The sequence below is a fragment of the Acomys minous genome, assembly GCF_964271855.1.
Source record: "Acomys minous genome assembly, chromosome: 6".
Taxonomy (NCBI): Eukaryota; Metazoa; Chordata; class Mammalia; order Rodentia; family Muridae; genus Acomys; species Acomys minous.
In genome coordinates this window covers 78,589,171-78,604,498 of record NC_140487.1, presented here as the reverse complement: position 1 = coordinate 78,604,498, position 15,328 = coordinate 78,589,171, and the positions used below count along the sequence as shown (strand labels likewise).

The following is a 15,328-nucleotide window of genomic DNA, read 5'->3' as shown; positions in this document are numbered from 1 at the left end:
AGGACAATGCGTGCCGCTGTGTGGTTCCTCCTGCTGCCTGGAACTTGAGTATCCCCAAAGGCCCATGTGCTAAAAGCTTGGTCCCCCACGTGGTATTTGCGAAAGGAAGTAGAACCTTCAAGAGGAAGAGCCTGAGGAGAAGTCTTCCCCTCACTGGGAGCTTGTGGACTTCAGCCTCTTTCCGCATCTCTCGCTCCGGCTTGGGATGTATGCCATTTTGCTTTTCTGCATGTACCGTGCGTTCCTGTCATAAGACTTCTTATCACGGGCCTGCAAAGCAATGAGTCAGCCTGGCCGCAGACAGGAGCCTCTACAAGCCTGAGCCGAAACAAACATTTCTGGTCGCTAAGTTTCCACCTCAAGCATTTTGTTACAGCCAATGAGAGCTAATAGAGGCACTGACCTCACTGCCCTTGACCTCTGCTTCCCTGAAGCTCCTGGAGCTTGACTTTGCAAATGTATAACCAAAACTAGACATTTTGGTGCACATACAAATACACAGAGACTAAAGTGGGTTAATGCCTGCCTAAGCCTGAAGCCATTAAGGCAGGAAAGGTGACTAACTGCTAATTAACGGGATTTCTTTCGGTGTCATGAAAAACGGTCAAAGACTAGATTGGGATGAATAAATTAAAAACTATCACAAGGTGCAGTGCCATGAGCCTGCAGCCCTACAGCTGGACAGAGTGAAGAAGGAGAACCAGTCCTGAATCATGTGACTGAGCGGAGGCCAGCCTGAAAACACCCTTCACCCCAAAATATTAAATTGTATACTTTAAATGGGCAAGCTGTATGGTGTGTGAGTTATCTTACAACAAGGCAATTAGTACTTAAACCCATCTCACAACTCGAAGGTTTGTGCCCTGGCCCCTCCCTACGGCATCAAGTAGAATGACTGACAACCAGTGAAAATGACTAAATGACTTTCACCACCAGATTTGGAAGAAGACATGGAGGTGGTATGAACGGCTGGCTGGTCTTCAACATTCATTTTACCTTTCATTTAGTTCAATGAATCCCAATATTTCATCTAAAATGTTAGACCCAGAATACAACTGGAATTTCCCAGCTTCCTTTGGGTGGCTCAGCTGTCATTGGATATGAGCAAAACTGTTTTGTGTAACCTTTGCCATATCCTGTTGGCTGGAACAAAAGCAGAGCAAGGACTAGACATCTAGGTCTATACAGAAAAATAACTAGAGAAGGCATGAATCCCTTGGTGCAACAGAGCCACACACAGCCCTGAACTGCCCAGTTCCAGCCTTGACAAAAGCGTTCCATTACCACAGGTTTGGAACTCAAACCTATACGCTGCCTGGTATGAAGCGCTTGACCTCTGGCCTAAGCAGAAGCTAAGATATGTGGCACCAGCATATTTTTTAGGTCATGGCAAAATTGATACTTCTGCCCACGTGGAACAGACCACTGGCCGGGGAAGACTGCCACTGCAGGCAGGTGGGTAGAACAACTCAAGTCATGGGCGCTGGCTTCGTCCCACACTAAGGAGTGGAAGCTAAGCAAGGGCTGGTATGTGGAAACCGAGGAGGTTACAGCTGCCACAGGGAAGTTTTCTTCACCTGTGTCCTCAAAACGAGGCCACTCAAGGCCAGTCGCTGGTGGCACCGTTGTGATGGCTGTTTGTCTACAAAGCAGTGCGTGGCAAGGAAAAGTATACCTCAAGGCTATGCCAGGATTCTCTGTGAGACAACAGGAATCCAGCCCCAGCCAGGTGAATGGTCTGCCTTCTTACCCAGGCTGTTTCTTTCTCTCATGCAAAGTGGCTATCAGTAATGGATAAATCAGGGCGGAGGGAGACCACACAAGCAATAACTATAAATCAAAGTTTTGGGATTTCAAAACTCTATGCATCTAAGAATGTCCCCTGTGGTTATGAGCCAAGGAAGTGAGCAGAGGTGGGCAGTACCTGCTGCTTCTATAAGGGAGCTTGCGACCACAGCCTGTAAAGGCAACCCGACTTCCTAAGGGTGCAGAGTATGCTCAACACTATCCACTACCCAAGATGCAAAGGGGACAGAGGAAAAAAGTTCCTCACCAAGGACAGAAGCAGGGCTCCTCATGAGCCCACCCATGGCCAGGGCAAGGAATCTGTGCTCCTGGCAAGCACAGCAAACACCTCTATGGCTGACAGCTGCTCAGCACATGTCTACATATACCTGCACAAAATGAATTCTTTCTCCTTCTCTCCCAACCCACCGACACTCTTCTATCCACCTACCTACCTGGCTGTACACACGTGCGTGGTTATACAGTTACACCTACTAACTACTGAATGTTGTGCTACAAGGAGCCATCCGTGGCCTGATGGAGAGTACACCAGGTTTCCTAGTGATTGTGGACGCTACATTGACAGCATTGCTGGAAGCATTTGGGCTGCTTGCCCTTAGGGAAATAGTGGGAACAGTGGATAAGGCGGTCTACATGGATAACAGAGTGATGGACAGAGGCAGGGATCTGAGGTTTCTCTTTCGTCTCTTAAGTAAAAGAGTGGCGTTAGCAAACCACGTGCCTCCTAATATACTGGCTAAGTGTCCTCCAAAGATTCATGTGTTAGACTTAGTTCTGGGCCCAGGATGCCATTGGAGCTTTAAGAGGTGGGCTTCCTGGGGGGCTGGAGAGATGGCTCAGAGGTTAAGAGCACTGACTGCTCTTCCAAAGGTCATGAGTTCAATTCCCAGCAACCACATGGTGGCTCACAATCATCTATAACGAGATCTGGTGCTCTCTTCTGGTGTGCAGGCAGAATGCTGTATACATAATAAATAAATAAATCTTGAAAAAAAAAGACAGGATGGGTGAAGTTGATGCACTTAAAAAAAAAGAACTTTGCCTTCTCATTTATATAAAAATGAGAAAATTAGGCTTTAAATATTGATTTAAAGTACTATCAGTAATTGTGTTTACATATGACTTTACCCACACCAGACACTTAAGGAAAAAAATAAAAAATAAAAAATAAAAAGAGGTGGGCTTCCTGGTATTTATTGTTGGTGCCCTTGAGTGGGACGATGGAATCTAGCCTCTTCCTTTGCACTAGGACATAAACAGCATGGACTTCCTCCATCCTACCAGAGAACCCACCATGGCATACTGTGCTACTGCAGGCCCAAAGCAGTGGGGTCAGTGGTTCATCCACTGAAAAGTCTCAAAGATGAGATAAGTAAACTTTTCCTCCTTTGAAGCTGACTATACTTGGGCATCTGTTGCTATAATGGAAAGCTGGTTCATACGCATATCTCTTTCCCTTCCCCACTGACCCAAATATGGGTAAGAGCAGGAGGGATGCAGAGGGAACCATCTGCAATCAGATGGGCACGCACAACCCTGTGAGCAGGATGGCAAAGCCAGAGAAGCACAGGAGGGTGGGCCCAACCTGCTTGCGCCAGCCATTCCAAGAGAAAAAAAACATCTATCTTGTTTAATTCATTACTAGCAAGTCTCTGTCAGCATAGCTCAACCTATATAGTCATGTAAATTATTTGGGTGACCATATAGACTGCACAGTATACACAATGTTCCCTTTGGGGGCCGCCTCAAAGTGTTACCCTCCAAAGCAACCAGACTGAGCTACAGAGGGAGGGACAAGTGTTGTTGGGACAGTCTAACAGATTACAGACACAAGGCGGCCAGAAAGCCCTGAAGCCGTCATGCTCCAATTTTCTGTGCTAAATTACAATCCAGAGGCTTCCCATATGTGCAACTCGGGATAACAGCACGAGTTTGCAATGTAGTCACAGCACACCAGTATTTCCCTTGCAAAATTTAGCTAGCTACAACCGACACACAGACGATAAGGAAGAGGGAGATGTAAACCGCATGGGCAATTCTGCCACCATTTCACTCACAGACCACAAGCCCTAGCTCAGCCCTGGTCCCTACGAAGCTCTGAGTGTTATCCTGGTCCTGTTGTCCTCTACAGCCAAATATATGGGCCTACAGGCTTTCCTATATATTTGTGCAAAGGACTAAAGAGTGATTTGGCTATCCTGAAGTGTCACCTTCCACTCTAACTTGGAACACACACTGCAGCATAGCATAACTCCCCATATGAACTGGATGTTGATGAGTGCCACCAATGATCCCAGGGGGGCCAGCTTGTCCTCAGATTACAGGCATGTAACTCAATTTCCTTTTTTTTTTTTTTTTTTTTTTTTTTTTTTTTTTTTTTTAGGGACCATGAAGGGAAGAAACCACTTGTGGACTTTAATCCTTCTTTCACATTATAATCCTAAAACTCTTTTTTGATTCAATCTAAATTGATGGAAAAAGTAGCTTTGACCCAAAGGCTTAGAACTTCCTCACTCCAGGTGGCCATGTCCTTCCTGTTTAAGGTCACTTAGACTGGCTTGTGCTCCTCAGTCACCCCCAGGGCGGAGTGGGGAACCTGGCATTTACAACACTGTCCTGAGAATGCATCTCTGAAAGTAGGAGTCTGTGAGTCCAGTAAATTTAGTAGAGGGTGGATATCTGGTCAAAAGTGCTTCTGTTGCTCCATGCAATGACTCTATCTGTTGATGACCTGGAAGGAAAATATATTTTATGCTGAGTCAATTTTGTTCTAAGTAGCCAAACAAAAATGATGAGCTGGAAAACGAAGTCAGAATAGGCCTCTGGGTGGATATGGGGGAACTCTAGCCGAGACTCTAGTAGCAAGACCATGGTGGCTGAAAAGGACACTCTCTAACCAGACAAGATTCTCAGTGGAGGAAGGAGAACACCAACCCACCCACAAAAACTTCGATCCAAAACTTACCCTGCCTACAAGACATGCAGGGATAAAGAGAGAACAGATAGAGCAGAGATTGAGGGAATGTCCCACCAATGCCTGGACCAACCCAAGACCCACTCCATGGAAGAGAGCCAACCCCTGACACTATTAACGATACTCTGCTATGCTTCCAGACAGGAGCCTATCAGACTTGTTCTCTGAGAGGCTCTACCCAACAGCAATTCAAAACAGGCACCGAGACTCACAGCCAAACATTGGGCAAAGCACAGGGAGTCTAGTGGAAAAGTCGGGGGGGGGGGGAATAAAATGACCTAGAGGTGACTGGAGATCCACAAGAAGACCAACAGAGCCAACTAACCAGGGCCCAGAAGAACCTGCGGAGTCTGAAGAACCAACCAAGGGCCATGCATGGACTGGACCTAGGTCCTCTACATAGACGTTGCCAATGGGAAACGCAGGATTTATGTGGGTCCACTAGTAAGAAAAGTGGGGCTGTCTCTGACATGGACTCCGTTGCCTGCTTTTTGATCACTTCTCCTTGACGGGACTGCCTTTCCAGGCCACAGGGGAGGAGGACAATCTCAGTCCTGATGCAACTTGATGAGCTGGGGTGGGTGGGTAGGGGGCTCCCCTTTTGTGAGGAATAGGGAAAGGGGAATAGGGGAGAGAGGGTGGAACTAGGAGGACAGGAGGGAGGGGGTTACTGGCCGTGATATAAAGTGAGTAAATAAATAAATTAAATAATAGAAAAAAATTCAAGCATTCCTTACCAGAGTAAGCTATGTCGAGTATCCTGAAGGAAAACAGATCTTACTTCTCACGTGACATTAGAGTAGAAAAAGAAGAAGCCAACTAAATTTGGGGAAATAGTTCCCTATGTTGTAGATGGCCATACACACCCAATGCCGTATGTGTTGGTATTTCCCAAATTTGTTCTATTCGGGGTCCTCTTGTAAATGCATAGAACTCATCCGAAAACCCAAACTCTGGAAGTCCATTAGCACTGCTTAATCCAATGCCCTCAAACCTTCAACAAAGATGCCCATCACAACCCCTGGAACTACTTTCTCTGACATACGCCCACTTTTGTTTATTGTTTGGCTTTTGTTGTTAGAAGATGGCCTCCCGCTTTGCAGCCCATGCTGGCCTTGAACTTATAGGCCTCTTGCCTCAGCCTCCTGACTGCTGAGACTCCAGGCATGTGCCACTGTGTCCCATGGATATACTTATTTATAGAAAAGATCAACTGTATGAAATATCAGAAGACCAAAGTCCCAGTTCCAATGCCACCAAGAAGCTGGGCAGTTGAACCATGTCTCGTCTTCACAGCTCATCTTTTAAGAGATACACCCAGCATAGCCTTCTCTAGGTCTGGGCTGGGGAGTATAGCTGTCACTCATCAAGGACACTTTTCTTTGCAAGAGATGGAAATCCTCATAGCAAAACCACAACCAATCGAACTGCAGAGTTGTGGAGCCCAGTCCCAATGGAACATCTTCAATACATCTCCTGCTTTAGGGCTCCAAGACCATGGCAGAAGGAGGGTTGGGGAAGGAAATGTTGTTAAAGCCAGAGTATCAGGGAGTTTGCTGTGAGACTGTGTTCTCTAGAAATGTCAGAAGCTACACTCTAAAATCTCGCTGACACGTCTGCCTAAATATGAGCTGAACGAGAACAGTAAGAGACATGCTAACGTGGATACGGAAAAGCTCATGAGGCCTCGACCCTAAGCAAAGAACTGCAGCAACTAAGGATGCTGACAGTGGGAGAAAGTCCTCCCCAGGAAAGAGCACAGCAACTAGTTATCTACCACCAGTGGCCAGCCCTGCACACAAATAACATTACACAGGCCGAGCAGGTCGCATATACGTAATTAGGAGTATATGTGTCTGCATGTAACAGCAATTAGTGAAGAGAGGGGACATGAACTTGAAAGGGAAAGAAGGGCTCTGGAAGGGCTTGAAGGGAGGAAAGGGAAAGGAAAAGTTATGTAACTGCATTATAATCTAAAAAGAAAAAGAAAAAAGAAATACATTGAGGTACCGATTGTGTCAATTAATTTTATTATTATAGTGAAATCCTTAAGTTGAACACAATATGAAGAAAAGAGATTGAAATAGTACCAAGTTTTGAAGGTTGCCAGTTGAAGCAAATTCTCACCACTATTTCAGACCAGCTCACAGGGTTGCCCTTCTGTGCTGGCTCATTTTATGTCACTTGACACAAGCTAAAGTCATCTGAGAGGAGGGAACCGAAATTAAAAATAAAAATGTTCCCGTAAGACTGAGCTGTAGACAGGCCTGTAGGTCATTTTCTAATGAGTGACTGATATGGGAGCACTCAGCCCACTGTGGGCGGTGCCATCCCTAGGCTTGTGGTCCTGGGTGCTATAAGAAAGCAGGCTGAGCAAGTCACAAGGAGCAAGCCAGTGAGCAGCACCCCTTCATGGCCTCTGCAGGAGCAGCTCCTGCCTCCATGCTCCTGCCCTGTTTGAGTTCCTTCCTTGATTTCTTTCCATGATGAGTAGTGCTATGGAAGTAGAAGTCAAATAAATGCTTCCTCTCTAAGTTGCTTTTGGTCAAGGTGCTTCATAGCAGCTATAGGACTGTAACTATACACTCTCTGCACGTATTTCTATCTTGAAGACAGCAGCTCTCCAAACTCCCCACCTGGGATCCTCCATGGACCCTTAAAACGTACTTAACACATTAGTAGTGATTTTTAAACAGGGGAAAGTATGAGCTCAGCTCTGAAGTCAGCTGAGTGGCTGGCTATGACTGGGCATATGACCAAGGTTCCAGGGAATTTAGGGAAGAATGGATGGGCAGTTCCAATGCCCCTGATCCGCTTTCACACCCATGCGTAGCTGGGCCTACTATGGGGGGCACTTTCCCACATGCACGCAAGCTGAAGTTCAGTCCCCTAACTAGAAGAGAAAGAAGTGATGCTCCAATTTCCCCCTCCAGAAGCTTCACAACCAGGGACAATGGACTCTTTAAAACAAACAAACAAACAGCCAAATGACAAAATCCCTACTACCACAAAACTACCATGTCTCTGTCCTGTTCTCTTAAGGGCCCATTTATTTTCCCTACAAGTCATGTTTTCTAACAAGGCTCCTCGTGTCTTCCTTCTTCCCTCACTGAGATGGTACATAAGCCAGAAATTGTAAATGTCCTGGTGCATTTTTCTAGGAATTTCCACCAACGTGTGATGTGTTTTGTTGCTAACCTTTCATCAGTTTGTAGGAACCAAAACAGATGACCTAACAAGTAAGCCGCAGACAAAAGGTTTCCTACTGTGAGTCCCTTAGAGAACAGGCCTGTTAACTATTTCATCTGCTACTCACTCATTACCATTCCAGGGCAAATGTACAATACAGAGATGCTCATAGCTGTAAAATTCACCACACCCTGGGCAATCTCACACAAGTAATTATAATTTACAAGTTCCTGGGGTGCACAGTTTAATGTTAAAAGAAAACCAGGTTTAGCCTTTACACACAGCCCTCCTTTCCCTGGGGGTGTCTCTTGACAAACACCTGCCTGGATCCCTGGTTAGCTTTCACGGGGCTCTGCTTCAGTAAGGGATAAGGGAGGCTTCCCCAACCCCCACACCAAGAGCAGCACCCCCAAAGTGTTCTCCCTTTACTAGCTCTTTTTTTTTTCCGGTGCATTTGTCTTCACACGACATTCATATTTTCCTGAAGTAGAGTCCCAGAGCTCAGTGAGATCAGACACACTTCTATTCACTTCTGTGGCCCTAGTATGAAGAACAGCACATAGATGGTAGCCAGGAAATATTAAATAAGTCGCTGATCCCAACACAATCTCACTCTTCCTTATCTAATATTTTAATATATATGTATATATAAATATATGGACATGTATCACAAAACTTACTCTTGTTTTGTTTTGTTTTGGAGACAGGGTCTCTGTGTTAGCTTTGGGTGTCCTGGACTCACTTTGTATAGAGCATGGATTATAAGCAAATACCATCTCGTCTTATAAATGGACCTTGTGAGAAACAAGACCCTCACTATACAATACCAAAGAGAGACCAGTGATACAGAAGCAGTTTTTAATATTCCAGCCTGCAGGCAGAGACACCAGCATAGAGAAAAGACTAAAATGGCTGGTGTGCTGACTTGGCACAAGTCAGTGGTTTAGAAAGCTTCTGACTATGAGCTTTTCCTGAGTGCTTTTTCCCATAGGCCAGTACGCCAGAGAAACAGTCCCCAGTTCCTTTACCATGGCTGCCTTCCCCAATTCCATCCTCCTGGTTCAGCATGCAAAGCCTTACCTAGTGAATTCTCTGGGCCCACCCCCTTTTCTGATCATGGCTCAGTCAAGTAGCAGCCTGCCTTCAACTTCTCAGCTCTCGGAATGTCGAGACAAGTGGGTGCCAGGTGCCAGCGGGCAGAGGGGCCCAGGACTCCTGCGTATCTGGGACATGCTGATGAGTTCTAATTGTACCTCATGCTGAAAATGGACTATAACAATTTATTTCATAAAGACTTAAGTCTTTTACAGAATTTGGTAACTGTGGGAAGTCCTGGACCAATAGCCCTGATTATACCAAAGGAATACTCACAGGTAAAGTACAGTCCCGTCTTAAACTTACTCTCCAGTGGGCATATACGGCTTGCAAATCTAATTTTACTGGACATGGCTTAATCTATCCTAGCAGAATCTATGGGAAAGGATTAATGTCTATGAGATCTGAAGTGAATCACACATTTACACCCCTGGAGAGTAGAGGCACTGAAGAGAGTCAGAGCAGCAAGCTGGGGACAAAGACCCAGGCATGGCCAGGGTGTAATATATGGCAGACAACCTGTGATGGATTTCCGGAGAACCAGCCAAGCGATCAAGGTAAGGACTAAGACCGTCGCGTGCAAAGTCAGTCATGCCAAAGGAAGGTGCGAGGTGAAGGCTCCAACAGCGCTGCACAGAGTCAGCAAGCAGAATCACTAGCAGCTCTGAGGGAACGTTTGAGTGGAGAGGTGGAAGCCGCAGAAAAGATGCCAGTACGGTGGTGGCGCATGGACAGGGTGTGAGGATCAGTGAATACAGAAACCTCTGGCTAAAGAGAAAGGAGCAACTGGTGGCATTTAGCAGCTGTGTGTGCGCGCGCACAGGCGTGCGTGCGTGCGTGTGTGCGTGCGTGTGTTGACTAACTCTTTCCTTCCCACCCCACTATACTCCCAAAGTGACAGTGAACCCTAAAACTATACCAAAGGTCCTCCATTAGCCCCTTTCTCCTCCCACTCTCTGTACAGGGCGCGGGCCAGGGAACTGCTGAATGAAAAGCCTGTGAGCACGGGTGGAGAGGGAAGGGTCTTCCCCGCACAACCACTGATTGTCCTCGCTCCCCTGGTGGAAAGCTGTAATGGTCTGAACACTCAGGCCCAGAGAAAGAGGTCTGGACTCCTTTCACTGTGTTTGTTAAGGTCTGGCCCATCCAGGAGAACTGACAGAGCTCAGTTTAGATCTTGAAAAGTGGAAAAAAAATAAGGCCCTGCAATTGATGAGTTCTTAATTCTCAGGAGCTGCTCAAGTGCTTGGGCCTGGCAGGTCTGTGCTGGATTCAATGCTCCCTTTATAATTCTGGTAGATTCTTTAACCTGCCCAGTATTCTGGGTACTCAGTACCCATAATAGCACCTTCCTTATAGGGTTTCAAGAGGATCCTTGAGACAAGCCAGTGAAGTGTTTCTCATGGTGCTCAGCAAGACAGCTTGAAAGACATTAAAAAAATAAATCAAAGCGCTGCTAAAATGAGCACCCTAAAATACTCCTAAGCAAACACTCCTAAAATGAATTCCCTGTTGAAGGGAATGAGCCCCCAAAGAAACTGAGAATAAGTCCAATGTTATTTTAAACCTCCTTAGAAAAATATCTTGTGGAAACAACCAATTCCAATTCTACAAATCCACATTTTTGTTCATCAGATTTACAGGGGGGAAAAAAGTTTCACCTCTCTAGTGGACCTGCCCAATTAAGACAGTTAACCTCCCTTAACCAAGGGGCGGAACTGGGGGCGTTGCATTAATTTCCTGGCCTGTCAGGACAGCTTGCATAAGAGAGCCCTTGGGTATATTGTTTCTGTGTAAATGAAAATTCAGCTCCAGCCCCTTTGCTGGAACAGGTCCAGTGAATTACCCAGTAGAGACTGGACTTTTCAAAAGCCTGAGCCCAGGCAGCAGGCCGAGCAGGGGGAAAAGCTAGCCAGAGGGTAGGGAGAGAGGCTTGGCACCTGCCTGCCAGATCGCTGGCCTGTCGCCCCAGTGGGGGAGGGAGGAGGCAGTGAGCGCTAGGGTCACCCCGGGGGCCCCCCAATGCCAGGCCAGGAGCCAGCCGGAGACGCCCCAGTCCGAGACCAGAATAGCACAGCTCTAGGCGGGGTCTGCACGACTGCGGGATCTCCTTTCCCGGCAGAGTCACTGCGATACTGTCGGGGGTGGGGGTTGCTACGGCGTGGGGAAGGGAGGAGGGCACTAAGGCCTGCGAGGGTGTAGGGGGCGTGGGTACTGTCAAGGTCAAAGGAGCGTGCGCGGGGCGGGGACGGGATGGTGGCGCGCACGGAAGCGCGGGCCCAGGAGCCCGCACGTCGCGCACGCCCGGCTCGGCCCGCACGTCCCTTACCCCGTTGGCGGCGGCGATGCGGACGATGAGCTGAATGGCCTCGGTCATGTAGAAGCGGCCGTCCCCGCCCACCACGAGCGTGGCTTCCTGCCTCAGCGCCGGCTCCACGGTGGAGACGATGCTCTGGATGAAATTCTCCGCATAGTTGGCGTTACTCTGGAACACCTTCACCCGCTTCCGCAACCCGCTGGTGCCCGGCTTCTGGTCCGGGTATGCCTGCGTCTTCACTGTCACGATCTTCACCATGGTGGCGGTAGGTTACAGGGAGACAGAGGCTTCGGCTCCTGCTGCTGCCACCGCGGAGGGCTCAGGGTCCGCTCGGCCCTCCTCCTGGAAACGACCGCCCAGGGCCCGCCCACTTCACCAAAGTCCGGCTGCCTGGGACGGGGGAGGGGTCACGGGGTCGAGAGGGGCGGAGTCTCCCCGAGTGACACCTCTTCTTTACCTGAGCCAATGGTCTATATAAGGAAACTACCTCTACTCTGAGGGGCAGAGCTTGCTGTAGGGACAGGTCATAGTGCAAGGACGATGAGTTCAATACTGTTCCCGTGATTGGGCTAGAGTACCACGTACAAAAACTCTAGAAGCCGGCCTGAAGGACAGAAATGCCGTCCTCCGACTTTTTTTTCTGTAAGAGCAGAATCAACACCAAAGTTAATTTCGACCACTTAGCACTTCATTAGTGATAGTGGGAAACCAAAGAACTGATTTAGTCAGTGTATAGTTTCTAAATCTTTCAAAAGTAGGGGTTTTTACTTTACCTGCTTATGCTTACAAAACTGAAAATTCCAATAATAAAATCCTTCTTCACAGCTTGTGGGGGCCACGACTACGAGGAAGTTCAGCTTAGGTTCCAGGCTCTTAAAAGGATTTACCTGCCAGTCATCCACCAGGTTTGACAACTAGGGAAGGGAAAGATGAAGGGCAGCCTAGATAAACATGGGTACAGATACAATGCAGCACATGATTACCGTGACAACAGTTCAGTGATGGTGAAAGCAGCAAGGGCTAAGGCAGCCCAAAATAATTCGATTATTCACTAGAAATCTTTTCTTGTGGCTTTAGTACATCCTTTGATTTGTTGAGAGTTTCTGTTTGACAAATGTGTCACTTTGATGCCTAGAGAGAGAAAAACATGTAAGAAAGTTAATATCTGTGAGTGTCCATCTTAAACAAACATAAAGCGTTTCTTAAAGTACCTTTGCAAGAATTAGTGAGGCTTTGGTGATGAGTACACCTGCATTTGCACGCACGTGCACATACACACGCACGTACGCACGCATGCATGCACGCACGCAGGCCATGGATGCACAGACCTATACACCTTTTGAAGTGACCCTAGCCCAGTACAATCCAAGTGAATTCCTTAGAATAATTTGGTTCAGTCATCGGGCTGTACCTAAAGCATATTAACCTATAATCATCAGCTCCCTTCCCAGTTCTAGGACTGGAACATACAGCTAACGTACAGCTTGTATTCATGTTTTCATCTTGTGTAAGTGGTCTGTCTTGATCAAGCGGGGAGGTTGGCTGACCCATGTGAGTTCTTTCTCTGAGAACAAATGTTGATATGAATGTGGATACAAAGTGTATGCACATATAGCATAGCTTGTTGTAATCACTGTCCGAGAGCTTCTGTGGTAAGTATGTGGAGACTGAATTCTAAACTGCAGCTCATAATTTCTGTTGTTTTCCTAAGAGTTCACAGTTTACGGTCACATATTTTTGTAAATTAAGTTGGGTGAACAAACCTATTAAATAGATGAGAGAATTGAGGGTGGAATAGTGACCATGATTGAGATTACCTAACTCAAAAAAGAAAATATAGCATAGAACCCATGAAGTCTTAGAAATATCTTCTTTAAAATTATATAGTTCACATTAGTGCTTTTACCATGCTATTGATTTAAAAAGCAGTCAACAAATGGTATAGTGTAGAGTAGTGGGTTCGAACTCAGATCTCATGCCCTTCCCACATTGTTTACTTTCTGTGGAAGTCTAAGGAAGCTTTTCAGTTAAGAATGGTTCTGTATGTCCTCTTCTCCTTTCCTCCACCATCAAGTTCCATACCTTGGTGTCCTGCCATGTCTTCTCACAAGACTTTCTGAATCAAGTGATTCCTGGACAAGAAACAAAAGCAGCTTTTTGCCAAGATGGCACCAAAACCAAAGAAGGAAACTCCTGCCCCTCCCAAAGCTAAACCCAAAGTGAAGGCCTTGAAAGCTAAGAAGGCAGTGCTGAAAGGCATCCACAGCCACAAGAAGAAGATCCACAAGTCACCCTCCTTCCGGCGGCCTAAGACTCTGTGGCTCTGGAGGCAGCCCAAATGCCCTAAAAAAAATAAAAAAAATAAAATAAAATAAAGTGCACCCAGGAGAAATAAGCCGTCATCAAATTTTCCATGACCACCGAGTCAACTATGAAGAAGAATCAGGTGAATTCCAAGAGAAAACACTGGAGGAGACCAAAGCTGGGTCTGTAAGGATTCACAGGATGGCAAGACTGAGGCTTTATACTGAATCATGGTCACTGATCAATCCAGATGGAGTTCAACATTTTTTAAGAGGTTTTTCGAGACAGGGTTTCTCTGTGTTATCTTGGCAGTTCTAGGCTTGCTTTGTAGACTAGGCTGGCCTTGAACTCACATCGATCTGCCTGCCTCTGCCTCTGCCTCCTAACTGCTAGGATAAAGGCACGTGCCACCATGCCTGCCTGGAGTTCAACAGGCTGGAGTGCAACATTTTTAACCTGGAGACTTGGTCAGCTAAATTGGGGATGTGGTTTGTCAAACAAACAGAACGGCTCTATTCTTCTCCCACCTCAGAACATTCAATAGTTAGCTTCAACTGCATAACAAATCCATCCATACCTTATTAGCTTAACACAACCTCCATGTATTATCCCTCGTATTCTGAGTTATGTAAGTGCTACAGCTCTGAGGAGAAATGTTTTCCCAATGCAAGTGTTGCTGCTCTGAAGGGAAAGGTTTCCTGGCAGTTGGGAGTCAAGGAATACCACAAAGTCACACTCTACAACAAACCTCACATAAGAAATTTATTATGAAAGGCACAAGAGGGTGGCTGCCTCGCTCTGGCAAGAAGCAGCAAAGAACTGAGGAGGTAGCAGGCTTATATAGGGTTTCTTGGGGATGGAGTTTGCCTGGGTGGGGATTGGTGGAACTTAAAGTCCTGGGCTTGGGGAGAACCCCGGGATTGGTGAGATTTTAGGCTCAGGGACTGGTAGGTTTTCAAAACCTGGAACTGAGCTTGGACTTTTGACCCTACAGGTTGAGTGAGCCATTCTGCTGATTGGAGTACAACTCAGCCAATCTTGGCTAGATCCAGTGTCTCATTTACAGTCCCTGTGCATTGGGGGTTGGTCTGGTCCTACGTATTCTAATGCTAAATACTGACCCCTAAGATCTGGTTGCTATCCAGACAGCACATTCTCACGTACACCAAGTGATGTTGTGTAAACCTTGCTCCCCAATTTAAAGTTGGTTGGTTAATAAAAGTAGCTGACAGCCTATAGCTGGGTAGAAGAGAGGCAGGCAGAATTTAGGTTTCCAGGCTTGGGGTCAGATGAGGACCACAAGGTGGGAGAGAGGCAGGAGAGGAAGCTGGAGACAAGGTAGTTGCCATAGGGCAATATGGGTCATAAGCACAACGTGGCCATGAGAGCTGGCCTGATGGAACAGAAGCAGTCCAGGCAGGAACAATTATGATACCTAACTTGGGGTGTGTATCTGGGAAATAGCACAATAGCTTAGACGGTTGCTATCTGCCAAGTTATGATGCCTTAAATCTTATAAAATAATCATAGTCCCCCTGTAAAGGTTATTTGGATACTAGCTGGGATAAAGCCCTATAGAGTCTAATATGCCTTCCATAAAACCTGCGATCCTGGCCACCTGGTAATCATGTACATAATCCCTT

At 46.7% G+C, this 15,328-nt stretch overlaps 1 protein-coding gene across 1 annotated transcript in view; it reads right to left on the bottom strand.

The window, feature by feature from the left end:
• Positions 1-11,756, bottom strand: part of PGM1 (phosphoglucomutase 1) — a 60,612-nt gene extending 48,856 nt beyond the window's left edge. The window contains exon 1 of the mRNA XM_084786832.1: positions 11,394-11,756. Within this exon, the coding sequence (XP_084642958.1) occupies positions 11,394-11,639 (246 nt within the window). The 5' untranslated portion in view covers positions 11,640-11,756. The remainder of the gene's footprint in view (positions 1-11,393) is intronic.
• Positions 11,757-15,328: the final 3,572 nt, after the last annotated feature.